The sequence below is a fragment of the Leptonotus elevatus genome, chromosome 5 (genome assembly GCF_054856555.1).
Source record: "Leptonotus elevatus isolate MCC_2025b chromosome 5, RoL_Lele_1.0, whole genome shotgun sequence".
Classification (NCBI taxonomy): domain Eukaryota; kingdom Metazoa; phylum Chordata; class Actinopteri; order Syngnathiformes; family Syngnathidae; genus Leptonotus; species Leptonotus elevatus.
Window position 1 is genome coordinate 17,278,824 of NC_141243.1, and position 18,270 is coordinate 17,297,093.

The 18,270-nt window shown below is 38.0% G+C and overlaps 2 protein-coding genes across 3 annotated transcripts; one reads left to right on the forward strand and one right to left on the reverse strand.

Annotated features, from left to right (window-relative positions):
* Window positions 1-228: 228 nt before the first annotated feature.
* tctn2 (tectonic family member 2) lies at window positions 229-5,553 on the reverse strand. The gene is given in 19 exon segments (XM_086076282.1): window positions 229-586; window positions 589-696; window positions 943-1,031; window positions 1,158-1,301; window positions 1,389-1,530; window positions 1,606-1,709; window positions 1,792-1,909; window positions 1,984-2,079; window positions 2,161-2,235; window positions 2,325-2,447; window positions 2,519-2,596; window positions 3,421-3,574; window positions 3,654-3,771; window positions 3,863-4,059; window positions 4,142-4,242; window positions 4,337-4,532; window positions 4,707-4,777; window positions 4,861-4,974; window positions 5,071-5,553. Coding segments are annotated over 19 exon segments (2,148 nt in total). The 5' UTR covers window positions 5,162-5,553; the 3' UTR covers window positions 229-557.
* Window positions 5,554-6,061: 508 nt separating this feature from the next.
* On the forward strand, window positions 6,062-17,644 carry atp6v0a2b (ATPase H+ transporting V0 subunit a2b). Of its 2 annotated transcripts, XM_086076316.1 has the most exons (21): window positions 6,062-6,129; window positions 6,367-6,625; window positions 6,827-6,905; window positions 7,316-7,413; window positions 7,495-7,632; window positions 7,786-7,883; window positions 8,397-8,523; window positions 9,567-9,649; window positions 9,734-9,827; window positions 10,607-10,819; window positions 12,301-12,451; window positions 12,600-12,739; window positions 12,832-12,989; window positions 13,094-13,184; window positions 13,454-13,572; window positions 13,654-13,864; window positions 14,991-15,110; window positions 15,186-15,305; window positions 15,391-15,508; window positions 15,936-16,107; window positions 16,181-17,644. In XM_086076316.1, exons 2-21 carry the CDS (start codon window positions 6,509-6,511, stop codon window positions 16,281-16,283), a joined length of 2,550 nt encoding a protein of 849 aa, XP_085932442.1. In that variant the 5' UTR covers window positions 6,062-6,129; window positions 6,367-6,508; the 3' UTR covers window positions 16,284-17,644. The 2 variants fall into 2 exon arrangements, with proteins under 2 accessions (XP_085932442.1, XP_085932441.1); XM_086076315.1 differs by having other exon boundaries at window positions 6,102-6,625.
* The last annotated feature ends 626 nt before the right edge of the window (window positions 17,645-18,270 follow it).

Consider the following 18,270-nt stretch of genomic DNA (forward strand, 5'->3'; position numbering starts at 1 on the left):
AATGAATGCATTAAAAAAAAATCATAAATGTGATATACCACATCCATGTTTTTTTCCTGACACATTGGTGTTGGCTTGACTGCAATGATTGATATGATAATGACATTTTTAATATTGTGATCTGTTAATCATTACTTTAATAGTGGCTTGTACTGTCTGTAACACAGGTGACATTATGGCTTGACTCAAACGGTATCTCCTTGTTGTGAAAGGATGGGAGCCACAAAATAATATTAAACTAAGTTTTACTTTATTTTATTTTTTTAATGTGGTGCACCAATCACTATACATGAACCAGCAGTTGTAAGAACTTTGCAGTTCATGTCTAAGTATGGAAATAGGGACTGGTTGCTGGAGAAAGAACCGTTCAGCTCAGGAGCTCTGCCGTATGACGACTCTGACTCTATTGATGCATGTTGACAGGCTCTTTCTTGTTGTGCAAGTGTGAATTTCTGCATATGGCCTGTGTGTACAAAGCATATTCTAAAGAGTAAACACCCAGGGTAATAACCGTTCTTCTTAAATACTGTACATAACAACGTCACACAAGCGTCTCTTCAGTAATCCTCTATTACAGTACGAGAGAACTATTCCAAGCCTGGCGGATTTGCCTCCAAGGAGTCCCAAGAACTGAAGCAGCAATAAAAAAGAAGACCAAGATTAAGCCTTTAGCCAAAGCCTGAGAATGTGGCTCACCTAAAAAAAACACACACACAAAATAATAATTAGGGGGGAAAAGTTAATTTTGAACTTGGATAGAATAATCTTAAGTAACACTAACACTTTTTTATTTATTTACTGAATGTAACTGATTCTTGTCAATTGCATTGTCTCATTTTATCATTGTCCAATAGCCATTATAAAATATTCAGTTTGTGGTGAAATATATATTTAGTGCATGCATATTCCCTTTAAGTCTAGAAACCATTATGAAACGCTTACCAGTGTAATATTTGGTCAAGGGGAAGGCAAGCTGAGGCCAGCATACATCATTCTTGTTACAATTATACTCAGTGAAGTTTATCTGGAACCTGACAAACATAAAGTACAGTACTACAGTTCAATTCACCCCAACCCAGTAAATTGATTGATTGTAAAATGAATTGATGGATCTAATAGCAACATTTGTTAAGAGTTTTTGCAAATTGTGCAATTACCTGGTTTTAGGGGGGCCAGGATGGATAGGGATGTCAATAAAGGTAACTGACGAGGTCACAGGAAACAACTGGGCCTCTGTGGGATCTGCACATGGAGATAAATCACCTCCACCGCAGTCTAATGCCCATGTGGACAGTGTGGACCTAAAATGGTCACAAACAATAAGAATTACCAGTCTTGAGTCACTGTTATTTTACAGTGTGCAGCATGAATTGAACTTCTTCACACACCGAACTTGTATAGCTTGGATATTCCTTTGAGCATTTCCTTCAGTCGTTTCAGTAACTAAACTCCAGATGTAGATATGGATATGAGATGGAATCCCACTGCATGAACCATCTCCATCTCCCAATGAAGTGCTCGAGTTAACATCTAAAATGTGACAGTAATGCAGAAATATTGCTCATTCCATGATCTAAAAGACACTTATTCTTCATGTGCACTTACAGTTTATTTTGACCCAGTCTGCTTCTGTTTCAGAATTTGGGTTTCCACTGTTTGCAACATAAGTGGCTGTGATCAAGTTTTTCTGCAGAGAACCTACAGTGTCGCTGGAGAAGACAAGACATTTTACTTTGTTTAAGCACACGTAGTACATCTTGTTCTGTACTTAACTCATGCTGAGAATCTCACCTGAGGAGATCACACTGGGTCAGGTTTTGTAGGCTGACACGAAAAAGACATCCTGAAGTTGAATTCTCCGCAAACAGAACTGGTTGTTTCTCAGCAGTGAAACACAGCCCATCACGCACTTAACAGCAGAATGAAGAATTGGTTCTTTGTTCATACAGTTGATGATCAACAGAACAATTGTAATCGTATCACCTGGTTTCCATATATAGATTGAAGTCCTCTGCACAGAGAAAGTATTATTTTGTGCGCTCTCAATCCCAGCAATGACGGGCCTTCCCACTTGATAACCTGTCATTCCAGATGCAGGTGTGTTAACAAGGTGTATCATTATTTGACAGAAACAAATCTCACATCTTTTCACGCTCTCACCTGGATTCCCCGAGTTGGAGTCTCCCACATAATCTCTTGTTAGGAAAATAGCAGAATACCTCGTAGTTAACTCCACTGCAAAGAGAAACTGAATAGGAAACAAAGCCCCCAAAAACAAAATATACTGATTATGTAAAGAATATGTTATGGGGCATGTATTGTACCGCTTTCATTTAAAATGACTGTCCCGACAGAGCGTATCAGGGTGATATTTGTGATTTGATTTCCTTTCCAGTAGAATGTGTAATCCAAAGCCAAGGTCACATTCTCACACTCCTGGCCCTGACCTGATGGGAAATAAATTAATTAATCACATGGGACACAAGTCAGTGGCGATGTCACGTTGTAATATTTGTACCTGAATTAACAACTGCATTTGACAGGAAATGGCTCAAATCCACAACCAATTCATCTCTGACTTGTACTGTGACAACACCTACAGTAAAGAGAAATGATTTATGCTGAGCTCAACACAAATGCAGCCAATTGACTCAACAGACGCGTCGCTGAGAAACGGTTACTCTTGTGGCTAATTATGAGTTAACTTGAAGTGTCGTACCCCGTGTAGTGTGACATAAACAATAGTGTATCGTCTGGGAAGTTTCACAACCATGACGTAGGAGTCTGGCGTGTCGGAATTGTATTGTTTTGTTTTTTCCAAATAGTGTAGTCCTTTTTCAAATAAGGAGGTGCCGTGAGATGCCAGGAGGGCGTGTGTGACCTCACCTTTTTTTTTTTTTACCAGAATAAAGTGCAATTGCACATCCATTACAGTAGGTGGCAGAGTGTTTTCATTGTTAGAGTGTGCAAGGTGCATTGGCTCTTCTGCAGAGGTGTATTTACAACAATTTTAGACAAATTACACTTTCTATAGTTGCGGTAGAGAGTTGGCAGGAGTGCGACGTATTTTCTTCTTTTTGGGGGTGGCGTAACAAAAAAATAATTGCGAAGCACTAACATAGTGTGACATGTCTTAAATGGCCTCAGGATTTGTTTCTAGGCATTAACCAATAGTGAGATGAAGTGAAACGCCCATCACTTGCTGACCAGCTCCCTTTTCTGCCCGAGATATCTCTCAGGACACAAGTGCGGGTCCATGCAATAGATTGGCTCAGCATGAATTCATGGCACCATATTCTGGTAATCTGACAACGACCGTCGTGAATGAAAAAGTTGACAAAGTCTGAGCTGAGCATTTGTCAATCCATAACACATTTTTTTTTACAATATGATAGCGTTTTTCTAAGATTGAATACATACCCCCTTGTCCATTGTTCACTTGAATCTCCAACTCTGATGGAAGTGTTTGTAAAGGGAAAGCAGTTGAGCAGGAGTCCAGAAGGGTTACACATTTGAAATTAAAATTCTCCAAAAAGGCAACAGGAGCATTGTAAACACAGTGTCCAATTGCCATCTGTGTGCAAAAATTTAGAAAAGTTAGCTTTGGCAACACAAATCATTGATTGTCACGAATAACTCAAAACATTACTAACCTGGGGAATAGTGAACAAGTAATCATCCAAAGTAAAAATGGGATTTCCTTGTCTGTAGATATTAAAAACAGGTGCAGACAAAATAGGCTTTTGGAAGGAGGGGCGAGGCTTTGGTATTCTAAACAAATTAAATTAGAAAAATGCAACACGTTATCAATTTAGGCAATCAATAATATGACAAGAAATTAAAAAAACAAATACTTCCCTACATTGTGTCTCCATTGTAGAAGTGTCCTAGGTATGGGTTGTTTTCAGGTGGGGAGATGACACAGAGAAATGCAAACCAATCTGGCGAGTCTTCTCTCTGCGCAGAGCAGTGATAGTCTGGAACAGGAGTGAGCTGCCCACCAAAGGGTCCTGGGAGACAGTGTGACTGAAACAGCTTCACCTCTTCTGTCGAACAGTCCTGTTGAAGTAAATGCCAAAATTGTATCAAGGCTATCAGAGAAGCATATTGTTATTATATTGGCCTGTTTTCTTGCAGGTACCTTGTCACAGCAACAGCGGATATCACATGTCTGAACAGTGAGGTCACATGGACAGGAGCCCAGAGGTTGGTACACTTGGTTTGGGATGACCGTTTGATTATCTACAATGGACAGGAAATTGACATTTACGAGTGAAAATTATTACTCTTCTGTAATTAATTTTAAAGTATAGAAAAGCAGATTCCGTATAATTACCAGATCCAGGATACGCAGAAATCAGATGAGCATGAATCCTGGCCTGGATCAGCAATGATGCTTGAACTGTGTTACCCACACAGGCAGATAACCGCAAGGTGCCCAGGACACACAGCGGCTTTGGACAGCAGTCTGTTTCGTTGTCACCACACAAATGCAGACTTTTATTCAACCGCAGATTAACCCGGAGTGCATTCTGTGGAATCACAAATCAAACATAGGAGGGTCATTATACTTCAGCGTCCATTAAAATCACAACAAATGAGTGTACGTCATCATTAGAGAACTGTTTTACATTTTTTTGTTTCAGCTTCATCTATGCATGGGCTGATGACGTATTACAGTTCAGAAATTCAACTAATCTTCCTACCTTTCCAACCAGTTCATTTGAGACAATCCACAGTGTTTCCTCAGACGCACATGATGGAGACTCAATACTTCCTGTTAATAAACCAACAACCGGCAAAAGTGACCACGTGCACCCAAAATTAAAAATGGCAATATTTAAGTCGTTTTTGTTTTACCTGATACATTTGACGTAAATACAGCGCGCACATTCAGAGAGACGTCTTCTATGTTTCCAAGTAAAAGTGCTGTGATTTCCGGTCCAGTGGCAATAATGGACGATGGCTGGAAAACTGATGACAATGACATGTATGAGTCAACACATTGTCTACTGGCCGTGCGGTCGCATTTAAATATACTAACTCAACTTGGAAATACCTTATACTTACCAAGGTTTCTGCTGTCCGCCCAACAAAACATTAGGAAAGATAGGAGAGCCCCCACCTTTCTCATTTTATCCAAAGTAGGTTGCGAAGACATTTTAAGTTTAATATTTTACTTGTTGACCCAAATTCTGATTCATCGAACACATGTCTACAAGACTGTGTTGTTAACAATCGCAGTAACATTGAAGATTGAAGCTACTTTTGAGTTTAGCGTCGGCGTGCTGTTACTTAGCGACAACACACTGAAACACGCGGTGACGTATTTTTGAAGCGACTTTTGTATGTTAGCGCACTGCTAAGGCGAGTTGTTTGTTTGCCATTGGAAAACGGCGTATCTGTATTTTTTTTAAACACACATTTTAGCACACATTACCAACACCGTATACAGAGATTTAACAGCAACGCCATTTCCCACGGAGGATGGGTGGAGATAATAACAAAAATCGCTGCGCAGTGAATAGACGTAATTTCCGGTCCTCAACATTGCTTCCTGTTACAAAATAAGCGCTTAAAAAAGGGACAAAGAGTTTATTTAAATACAATGCGACTTTTCAGTTTCAAGAACCGTAACATTTCCCATTAGTATTGCTTCTATAAATCGACAATTCTTTTTTTCTTCTTTAACTTATCTTATTACTTATCTGACTATTTAGTACGAGTTTACTTAGACAACACGGTTTAACTCCCAGAAATACAAATGCCGATAAGAAAATCCCACCATGGAGGCGCAGCACACAGCAGTTTGTGCAAATAATAATAATGATAATTTAAAAATATATTTGTCATCATTCTGATACGTAGATGTTTATATAAATAATTTAAAATACTTTGCATCTGTGTATTTTATTCATAACACACAACTAAAGCTATTTTCTTTATTATGTAAAAGTGTTTCACATTTGGTGCATTTGTAATATCGTGCATTTAATTGCAGTCATATTTTTGTCTAAAAACTAAAACTCTATTCGCATTAATTCTTTTGTGTACAATTCTCCCCGATCACGTGTAGCCCATCTCAAGCGTAAGGTGCTCAATGCGCAGACTCCAAAATGGAATGACGTGGTAAGTCTACTTAGCGACCTCTGCTAAAACTATGAAGAACGTGCAAGTTTCTTGCTGTTTGATAGTGACCCAAATATGTGTGGGCTCACCTTATCTATTTGATCTGCGAAAGGAACTTTCTTTTTATATGTAATAACAAAGGCGTATAGCGATTACTAGCCTTTAGCTGACGACAGAGAGAACCTGTGTATGGATAGCGTATGGACGTCAAGCAAGTCGACTGTATTTCTACCACAGGATTCAAAATATGACACTGGATGAACAGGACGCAACTTTTGGGACGGTGGCTGAAATTTAATGAACGGTAACTGTCGTCGAAGCTTGTTAGCTTGCTAACAATAAGCAGCCACAACTCAAAGGATATCAGCAAGCTGTCAGAATGGGATCTCTGCTGCGGGGTGAAGAAATGTGTTTGGCCCAACTCTTCCTCCAGTCTGGATCAGCATATGACTGCATCGCTGATCTAGGAGAACTGGGCATTGTAGAGTTCAGAGACGTAAGTACCGAAGAAGCAGTTGACGTTAATATTCTGGAAAAGGTCCCATTTAAGCATGACCGTAACGTACACATTACTTGCTAGTCTTCGCAGCTGTTTCCAAATTAAAACACGAAAGAAAAAGTGTCTCGTTAAATTACATTATGCCCAGCTGCAATAGCTGTTAATGCTTGTGCAATGTGCATGTGTCTTCTGTTTCAGCTTAATCCCACGGTTAATGCATTTCAACGAAAATATGTAAATGAAATCAAAAGATGTGAAGTGATGGAGAGGATACTTGGTAAGTATTGATCAGTAACAGAATTCCAAACGGTTTGGGTGAAAGCCAATATGATGGGATTGTGATTTAATTGTGTAAATTGAAAGCATGAATGCAGTGATTTGGTCCAAGGCAGAAGCCTCGATAAGCTATAATTGCATAGAAAGTAGTAATACAATAAAGAACAAAGACTCTTCTCATTGAATTCAATATAAAGCCGGTGACTGTTGTCATGACAAATACCATCCTGTGTTCATTGAGCTGAATATGATAGCTCTCACTAAACGGAGCTCTTAATTCAGTCAAGAGTAGATAATAACTCCCTTGTATGACTGCTTGTGTTATGCTTTTTAAAGGCTGGTAATAACATTTGGGTAAAATACACAATTGCCTCAATACGGGATTTGAACTGCCTCATTTACTGTCAACAGGCTATCTGTTGAGAGAAATCAAGAAAGCTGACATTTCATTGCCAGACGGAGATGTTAATCCAGTGGCTCCTTTACCGAAACATGTGATTGGTATAATGGTATGTTCAGAGCCTTTATGTTACACATTTCTACTCCTGGTCAGCATGACACTATTTGTGTATATGCATGTGTTCTTCCAGGAACAATTACAGAGACTGGAAGTAGAGTTAGGGGAGGTCATGAGGAATAAAGAGAGATTGCAGAAGAATCTGCTGGAGCTCACCGAGTACACACACATGCTGCGCATCACTTGCAAATTTGTTCAGAGAAGCGCTGAGGTAAGTAGGTCATACTGGAATTGTGCACACTTCCTTTTTTCTTATGCATGCCACACTGCAATTTGTTTATTAACACACAGCCTGATAATACAGAAGAATGTAATCTGCCGTTTCATACATTTTCTTCTCTCCCATCCGTTGGTTACTGTACAGAGAGAGCAGGTGCAAGTCGCATATGAGGAGTTTCCTTTTCTAGAAAAAGACACAACGATGGATTACAGCAGTATGCAGAGGCTAGGAGCCAAACTGGGGTAAAATGAAAATGGCTTGTTATATTACATACTGTTTATGTAAGTGGTTAGGCCGGTTTGAGTTCATGTTTTGGTGTAGGAACACACCGACTGAGTCATGGTTTTGCTAATAATGTGGGTGAATAGTTCCAGTTCATTGTAAAAGTGCTCTCACATTAAGACAAAGTTAAAGTACCACTGTTTGTTACACTCTCCTTCGTGGGGTGAAATTCTTTCTCCGCATTTGACCATTTCCCTGAGGCAGTGGTGAGCAGCAGCAGGAGCCGCGCTCGGGAATCATTTGGTGGTCTTTCTGTCTGTAGTTTGCTTCAGAGATTTTATGTACATTTTAAAATCTTTCCATCCATTCGTTTATACTTGTCCTCAATAGGGTCATGTGTGGGCTGAATAAGATAATGCCAATTGGCTGGTTATTCCGTTACCAAATGGATGGACTGATAGATGGATAAGTAATGTACTTGCATGGTTGGGCTTCTTGGGCTGTTTGTGAGTCTTGTCTTCATTCTTTCACAGTTTCATTTCTGGGCTCATCCAGAGGGCAAAGATCGAAGCCTTTGAGCGGATGCTTTGGAGAGTGTGTAAAGGCTTCACCATTCTCAGCTACGCTGAAGTCGAGGAGTATCTTGAAGATCCTGACACTGTAGGTCTTCAATTTGGCTCTTGCTTGCTGTGTTACCTGCACATTTTAATTTCTTAAAGTTATGAAGCTATGAATGCTATTCTGACCCCCTAATCCGGCCCGCGAGATGATTTTGTAAAGTAAAAAAAAAATTGTAGTTGGACCAATTAATCAAATGGCCACAATCAAAACATATAAATTCGTAATTTCACAATATTTTACACACCACCTAAATTTACGGTTTGTTAAAAATAAATAAATAAAATCATAGACCGACATAAACGTGTTAAATACGACAATGGTAACATAAACACATATGACAAGGATTAATGTCCTTATAAGTTCATGAACTGTGCCACACAATACATTCTGGGAACAATATATATGCAAAACGAGTAGTTACAACACATCCGGAACTCACACAGGCAAAGTGTTGCTGAGTTCCATTTGCTTTCATGTTATTTTATGGAACAATATAATTAGAGTTGAGCCCCGTATTGTAGGGCTGGCCCACAAATAGCGAAAATCTGCGTATAATTGACGGAAATTGTTTTCAAATGATTTTACTGATCCGGCCCGCTTGGTAATATATTTTCCTCCATGTGGCCCATGAGCTAATATGAGTTTGACACCCCTGCCCTAATCCATAATAAAATAATTGTATTGTGGCATTTTAAAATGAAGTAACATTGGTCTGGTTACTGAAGTCTTTTTGTATGTTGGATTTGCCAAATTTACTTCAAGCACAAAAACATGGGTACGGAAGTATGAAATACAATATCTGAACCATACTGTACTGCATATTTCTAAAATGTGTAAAACCAGTATAATCCAGATGTGTTTTAGATGATGTTAATTGAATCTTATCTGGACTACATGGCAGCTAAGTGGTTAGCACGTCTGTCTCTCAGTTGTGGTGGCCAAATTGAAGACTCTAAATTGGCCATCAGTGTGAATGTGAGTCATTTTAGATAGGCTTCATCTTGCAAAGTCAATGGAATCTTTCTTTCTTTTTTATGTTATGGTGCTCATATTCCTAATGAAGCCGTTTTGCCTGTTCATAGGGTGAGCCCACCAAAAGTGTGGTGTTCCTAATCTCCTACTGGGGAGAACAAATTGGCCAGAAAGTGAAGAAGATCTGTGACTGGTAATATTCCACACTGCTATATTCGATTGCTGTAGAAAGGGAAGATCCACATCTAGTCATAACTGTTTTTTCCCCCCTCTTTAGCTATCACTGTCATGTGTATCCATATCCCAGTAGCAATGAGGAGAGGAACGACGTTGTGCAAGGACTAAGTACTCGCATTCAGGACCTGCACACTGTATGTCTTCATTTGTTTCAAGCACTGGTTCAATTGGTTACAGAACTCAAGTTCACTGTGTATTCCTGAATTTGTTGTCATCTTGTTAAAATTTAATCTGCAGAAGTTAAATATCTCTTAATGTACTTGCTTGGCAACATAGTTAACAGCAAAAAGTAGATGCAATGAAAATGTTAAAATATGTAAAAATGCACAAGTACTTAGGCCACATTCTAAGTCATTTTAAACCGTTTTAAAAGCCTCCTTTCCCTTTCGATTAAAGATAATATGCAATTCGTTTTCAAGAAACGGATGGTATATTTGAATACACCCCCTTTAAAAAAAACTAAAAACAGAAATAACATGATATACTGTTCAGACCATGTGCACGTTGGGGCATGTTTAAATATCGCATCAGTGAGTACACCCAGTACAGAGAGAAAAGTGGCCACAAAGAGTGTCTTTTAATCGATTAACCAATTTTCTCTGAGTTAGCGAGTCAGGAAAGTTTCTCAGGACGGGTCACTGCTTCGCAAATCGTTTGCCAGCTTTAAGACGCTGTGACTGAAAAATCCAATTGCTTTCACTCCTTGTAGCACATGACCAACATGAGATCTTGGCTTGCCTTTTTTTCAAAATTGTGTCCACCGACTTGAACTATATCCCCTCTGATTGTATTTGTTCAATCAAACTTATAGCTGGAAGTATCAAGTGTCAGAAAAATGTAAACTACTAGTATGTCTTGCTCGCAATGCTATGAAGCAACTCACAAAAGTCTGATTTGATGTTGTTGTTTGCAGGTGCTTCATAGAACTGAAGATTACCTGAAGCAGGTCCTGATCAAGGCCTCAGAATCAGTGTACACTTGGGTCATACAGGTCAAGAAGATGAAAGCTATTTACTACATTCTCAACCAGTGTAGTTTTGACGTCACCAACAAGTGTCTTATTGCGGAAGTCTGGTGTGCTGTTGATGAGCTTCCCACCCTGAGAAGAGCACTCGAAGAAGCATCGGTAGGGAAACTCTTAAACCACTACTGACTTTTTAGATTATACAGCTCACGTTTACTCATTTTCACACTTCTGTCATTTTCGGACTGTTATTAGATGTCAATGATAGTTTGTTATTAAGTTAAGTGATGGACAAATGTTTTTTATTTTAAAAAGTGATTATAGTCCTAAATTAATTGAATTGGTAATTAGTTACCAGGAAAAATAATCACCTGGTTACTTTTTTTGGAAAAACCTTTAAATGTTAAATCAGGTTTTTGAGCATACTTGATACTTGACACAACAAGTAAACATACTGTCGGCACAAAATCAAGTAATTCATTTTGTATACGATACTACTAAAAGTTTCAACCAACATAAGTGCTTTTAATGTATTTTTAATGAGATAATAAAACAGGCATGTGCTGGTAAAATATCTTTCATGCAATTCGACTTTTGTCATTTTTTTCTTGTCGGTAACCCGTGTTGTATTGAAACACAAATAATACTTAATACAATAAATTACTAACAGAATAAATGTACTCAAATATGTTGATGAGGGGGCAAAGTCTGTCAAGCCACCAATCAAAAGTAATGTATTATTATAGACAGATTTACTGTGTTTATAAAGTGCAGCCATAAAAATAAGGCAATTGATGTTGCACCTTATTTTCAAGAATGTCTGTCTACTCCGACCGGTATTTTGTCAACTAGTGATTTGAATGACTGGTGTGAACTGCAGCATGTCCTCCTCCACAGCACAAGAAAAAAAGAAAAGAAAAATTCAGCTTCATTTGTTTTGTTTGTGTCGCAGTACATTTCTCCCTTTGCATTTATGGCCAGTGGCCACTAAGGTTGGAATTACTCAACTTGTTGACTTGACTTGGGGAAGCACCTTTATCATGTACAATTCTTTTCATTTGGGTTACGGAAAAAAAGTAACATTTATACTTCCAGCTCAAAGGGTTACTTTAGCTGTAAATTTACTCACTTACTCACTATTGCAGCTGTTTATTTTTTAACATCCATCCCCTACTTGTGTGAGCTTGTTGCGTGTGTGTGTGTGTGTGTGTGTGTGTGTGTGTGTGTGTGTGTGTGTGTGTGTGTGTGTGTGTGTGTGTGTGTGTGCAACTATTCCTCCTTTCGGTTGCGTCAACACCCGCCCACCTCTCTACCTTTGATTGGCTTACAATGAAACTTGACTCTACCCCAGCCAATCATTATCACTTGTGTGGTTGTCTTGTGTTCTCTCATGAATAACTTAAAAAAAAAAAAAAAGACTTCCTTTTGGTTTAGAGATCTTGCTTGCTTGATAAAAACTGTATCAATGTTCTAGTAATTAAATTAACCTTCAGCATTTAAAAATAAAATAAAAGTAAGCTTTTTGAAAAAATAATTGCTGTGTATTACACTTTACTGGGGGGACACCAATGCTGTTTATTCACAATGCCATCACTCCCATGACTGTTCATGTCAACATTGGTGATATGAATTTTATTTGACAGAGAAAAAGTGGATCAACAGTTCCTTCCTTTGTCAATCGCATCCCCACCAATGACACTCCCCCTACCCTGATAAGGTCCAACAAGTTCACTGTTGGCTTCCAGAACATTGTGGATGCCTACGGAGTGGGGACATACAGAGAAGTCAATCCTGGTAAGTGGCTACCTTTTTATTTTTTGCTGGGACAGTTTTTGCTGTGTAAACACATGCATTTGACAAATATTTATCATATCTATGGAAATGTATGAGTATGAGAATTATTAAAGTGTTGTTCCTAATTCTTCCCCACTCTTTATTGTAGCTCCTTTCACAATCATAACATTTCCCTTCCTGTTTGCTGTGATGTTTGGAGACATGGGTCATGGTCTTCTTATGGCTGCCTTTGCTTTTTGGATGGTGTTGTGTGAGAACAACCGCAAACTTAAGAACACCAGGAATGAGGTAAGTAACTTGCTTTTCAACCTGCTTTAGAAGTATAACCTGTATCCTGATAAGGCTGAGATTTAAATGGGTGATTTGGTGTCCACATACAGATCTGGAACACATTTTTTGAGGGTCGCTACATCATCCTAATGATGGGCGTGTTCTCTGTTTACACCGGCCTGATATACAATGATTGTTTCTCCAAATCCATTAACATCTTTGGTTCTGGATGGAGCGTCAAAGCCATGTTCAAAGCTAATGTGTGGACGTAAGTGTTTCAGTAAACAAATCCAGGAAAGCTTGCATGATGTGCTGAAAGAGTCAAATATTCTGTTTTCAACTCACGATGGTGGTTTAATCTTCTCCAAATAGCGATGACGATGTCAAGAGGAATGTCTTTCTTACTTTGGATCCAAATGTCACTGGAGTTTTCAGGGGTCCATACCCTCTCGGAATTGACCCAGTGAGTGAAAAATAGAAGTCTTGTCACACTTGATATCAAAATAATTGAACATGTTATGGAGATAAACGATTTGGTAATAGGATATTTAGTTAATAATCCAATCACTGCAGTCACAATAAAAAACATTGTCATGTACAGCTTTTATGATGAATGTCATTAGACTGCTGCTATTGTTGATTTAGCTGTCATGTGCCATCAAAACGTTTGACTAGAAACGGTTTCATGCTGTTTGCTATTTGTGTTTAATCAATTATTATTTTTGTCTTAAGATTTGGAACTTGGCTTCAAACCGTCTTACATTTCTGAACTCCTACAAGATGAAAATGTCAGTCATATTGGGCATCATTCACATGAGCTTTGGGGTGATCCTCAGCACTTTTAATCACTTGTAAGTATTTTCATTTTTGACATCAGATAAACGCAAACTATAGGACTTAATTTTTGACCTCACTCATATTTATGACAACAGGCACTTCAGGAGAAAGTACAATTTGTACTTGGTATTCCTCCCCGAGATCTTGTTCCTGCTGTGCCTCTTTGGATATCTGGTGTTCATGATACTCTACAAGTGGCTCTTCTTCTCTGTCAAGAACTCCAGACACGCTCCAAGCATCCTTATTCACTTCATAAATATGTTCCTCATGCAAGGCGACTCAGTGCAGCCCCTCTACCCTGGACAGGTGAGGAACAAGTGTCCCTGTTTTCACCCAAAAATTGCACCCAGTGGATAAATACTGCCGATACTGAATTTGTTCTTTATAAAAGTCTCCGTCTGGCACTTGAATGGTTCTACAGCAAATCGAAATAAGCATCTGTGGCAATTAAATCTACACAATGACTACACGTTTGTGTCCCAAATACCCAAATTTAGAGAAGTGCTGAGACAATAGGAAATAATTGTTTAATTAAAAATTAAAGCGTTAACTCATTGTTTAATCACAAAAAACTATCACATTAACGCACCTTAATCACACTATTAATTTTGAAACCACATATTATCCTTTATCTTGACAGCGGATGGTTACATTAAAGGTAGCAAAGGTTGTGTTTGAGCAATAAACATAACTACATGCATTAAAGTAACGCATTTAATAAACGTTTGCGTATGACATTCAGAATATTTGTTAATGTCAAACAACTGGGGTCATTTTTTTTTTTTATTAAAAAAAGAAGAGGATGAAAGTGCAGTGGATCAAAATGTTTTGGATGTCGTCATAACATTAAATGTTGAAAGAATTAACACATAAAAGGTGCTCTTAAAATTTGGCGGGAAATAAATGTTGATAAAAAAAAGCCTTTTTAATTAAGTAATCATGAATAATCCAAATTCTAAAATGTGATTCATCTGATTTTTTTTTTAATCATTTGACAGCTCTAATTAGAAGGCAAGAGTTTTGAGTAGCAAAGTCCAAGCAAAAAAAGTGTAAATTCTTAGTATTTTAACAATCTGCATATAAAATAAAGTTTTTAATAAAGACATTATTTATTAGTATAAGCAACATCTCACTGAAAGATGATTAAAAAAAAATCATAATATTTGTCTAAATATAATGTAATTTACTCGCTCTGAGAGGCTTTTATTTTGAGAGTTTGGTATATGGTGTGGCCAGATTACCCCTGGTAAAAAAAATGACCTTGGTCTAATTTGGTTTTTATTTTGTGGTTAAAGAATGGATTGATGGGTAAAGCTTTTGATTGATTAAATATTACATACCCATAGAAGGAGAAAGTGTTTTAGCAGATGTGTAAAATGGATTTAAGTAAAAAAAAATCTTTATAAATGAAGCTGAATGTTGTTGTTCCCAGAGCGGCTTGCAGAAGTTTCTGGTCATCATCGCTGTGCTCTCCGTGCCCGTTCTGTTCCTTGGGAAACCACTCTACCTCTATTGGCTTCACAACGGAAGTCACCGGCTCAGATTGTACAGGGTGAGTAAAGCGCTTGTTTGCCAGTCAAAATAAAGTGTGTATAAGCAAATCTGTCTTGGTGTTATATATTCTTAGGGGTATGAGCGTGTGCGTCATAACAGTGAAGAGGAGCTCTTCTTGTTACGAGCTCATGACATGGAGGAGGGCAGCAGTCACAGTGAGCTCTCCTCCAGCGGGGAGCAACACACAGAGGAGGTCAGCAGGATTACTTTACTGTACTCGAACACAGTCTTGGCTAAACCAATAAGCTTCTTCTTCTTCTTTTTTTTTGTCCAAACAGTTTGACTTTGCTGATGAGTTCTTGCACCAGGCCATCCACACTATAGAGTACTGCCTGGGATGCATTTCCAATACAGCATCTTACCTCAGGCTCTGGGCTTTGAGTCTGGCACATGCCCGTAAGTATAAAACCTTGCAGTCCGGCCAGTGCAGGTTCATCAAAAACGAGGCATAAGTTTTGGTGCTAAAAGGTTTACTTAATATTGTAAGCCACTGTAACAATGCAGTGTGAACAGTAATTCTGTGCCTAAATGCCAGGGCGGCACTGTTAACGCTGGCGGTCCAAGATGCCGCTTGAAATCATATTCCTATGATTGCCTACATTTTTTTATGCATGTAGTAGCCTGATTGTAAACCTTGCAACTTTCGAAATGATCACAAAAAAAATAATAATAATTTGTGGGTGGTTTGGATGATTTCTTTCTTACTAATACATTTGATTGGGTGACAATTATGCTCTGATTTTTTTACTATTCACGGGCTGTGGGGGTCGACTGTACAAATCACACTTTGCATAATGAGGCTTTTTCTTTTCTTTTTGCACAGAGCTATCTGAGGTGCTTTGGGCCATGGTGATGCGAGTAGGACTACGAATGGAATCAATTCTTGGGGTTTTATTTTTAGTGCCCGTGTTTGGCCTGTTTGCTGTTCTCACCGTGTCCATCCTGCTGGTGATGGAAGGCCTGTCTGCTTTCCTCCATGCCCTTCGACTGCACTGGTAAGATGCTCTCATAATTGCATGAAAAACTGACATGGATTTATTTAATACAAATCAAATTTTCCTCCCTCAGGGTGGAGTTTCAGAATAAATTCTACAGTGGAACTGGAGTCAAGTTTTGTCCCTTTTCCTTCTCTCCCCTGCCCTCCAGCTTTGAACAGGAAGGTTTACTGTGAAGTAAAGGACATTCTCTTGAATGACTTAAAAAGCCAAAATGTGATTATTGCCGTGATTTCATCAACCAATTTAATTTTTTACCCCTCACCCCTTTAACCATTCTCCTAAATGTGAGCTGAACATTTAAGAGGACCACAACACCCTACAGCGTTTGAGAACACTGCCGTTTTGAAATGTACCAAAACTACTGTTGTTCTATTGGTGTATAGTAACTATAGGTTATTTTGTACCACAGTCAGTATATGGTTCACTTTACATTACAGTTAATGATGTAATTTGGAATTTCAATTTTCTTGTGCCAAAACTGGTTCTTGATGTAATGTATTAGGAAGCACTTCTGCCAGGTTGAGAATTGATGAGCACAAGATTAATAAGTACGTGAATCTAAATGCAGCTTGTAAAATTAGATTTGGTTATCGCCTAACCTAGTTTGTTATTTATAAAAGAGAACTATTTGTATCTTTCCATTTTCCCACATACATTTCATATTTGCTGCACAGTATCTTATTTAAGTTTTAATTTGCCCAGTTCATCTTTTTGCCTTTTCCCAAGTTTCAATTTTGTCAGATTTGGTTTCCATACTCCTGGTAGAGAGCAAGCCTTCGTAGCTCAGCCTTTTGTTGCACTGCTTGCCTTATATAACCAAATAACACCAGAGACGCCTTCAAATAGATTTGTGTTCTTAATTCCTGATACCAAAACCCTACATATGATGTGATATTTTTTCCATGCTTGTAAAAGTGTAAATCCGGGAGGTGTGAGATAAAATGTTGATGCTTTTACATTATTATTTTTTAATTTATTCACTTTTGAAATGCTTCAGAATTAAAGATGAATGCACAGTTGATTATTATTTGTATGATTATTTTTGTCTTAGTTTCATATTATAAGCCTACTGTGTAATCAGTCAATGAGTGGATAATAGTCACCGCAGCACTTTATCAAATGTGATTATGCAGTGAAGTCTGGCGTCCTAAAGTGTAGATCATTATGACTGGTCTCTGGAATTACTGAGGGCTAATTTTGTTTTACACTTGATTGTTGTCCCATGTTCTATGACAGATGTGTGAACAGTCAAAGTGATAGTAAGATATGACATAGTTTTGAAAAGTTTATAGATTTTTACCAATTGTATACGTTGTTTCAAGCAATGTTGTTATTATAGCCATTAATCCCAGGTTTGTTTTGCTATTTTTGTTTATATTGTAAGTATATACACTCCAACTTTCTTAGAATTCTCATTTGCTTGCTCATTTTGTAAGACGACTGCCACTTTTACCTAATGTAATATAAAATGTTTGGAGAAGGCTGGACTCATGATTTGTTTCTAAGGATTTATTAAAGTTATTTTTGCACCAGTTTATAAGACAATGTTGATATTTTTCATTTGACAATGGCAACAGTGTGGCTGTTTGAAAATGGTTAAATTAATATCTATATTTGTCTCAATAAATCAAGTTGGATATGTGTATGTGATTAATATATTGATGTTTAAACCAATATCTCAGAACAAAAACACATGCCATGACTTGACTTGCAACTTAATTAACGAATGTGGAATCTTGAATAGCTGAGTTTCAATGATGAAGAAACAATCCAATTGAAAAAAAAAAAGCATTGAATGCAATGTATTTCAATACACATTGACAAAATAGTTTTTACCTTCCTTCAAAGAAAGGAGAGTCCACAGTGGTCCCTGAAATAACAGGATTTTGAGAAAATGCATATTGATATGCAGCTGAGCTTCTTAGTGGGGAATTTCATAAGGGCCTATTTTACTAAACCAGACCTTTATGACAAATCACTTCACCTATAAATTTACACACGCAAATCAATCACACTAACAAAAGATCACTACCGATGTAAATCACACAGGGTAGGCTCAATTGTGCTCTCGGGCTACTTTCTCGCATTTTGCTGGAGATGGTGCAACTTTTGGACGTATTACTATAAGTGTAGGTTACTGACATTTAAAAAGCCAATCCC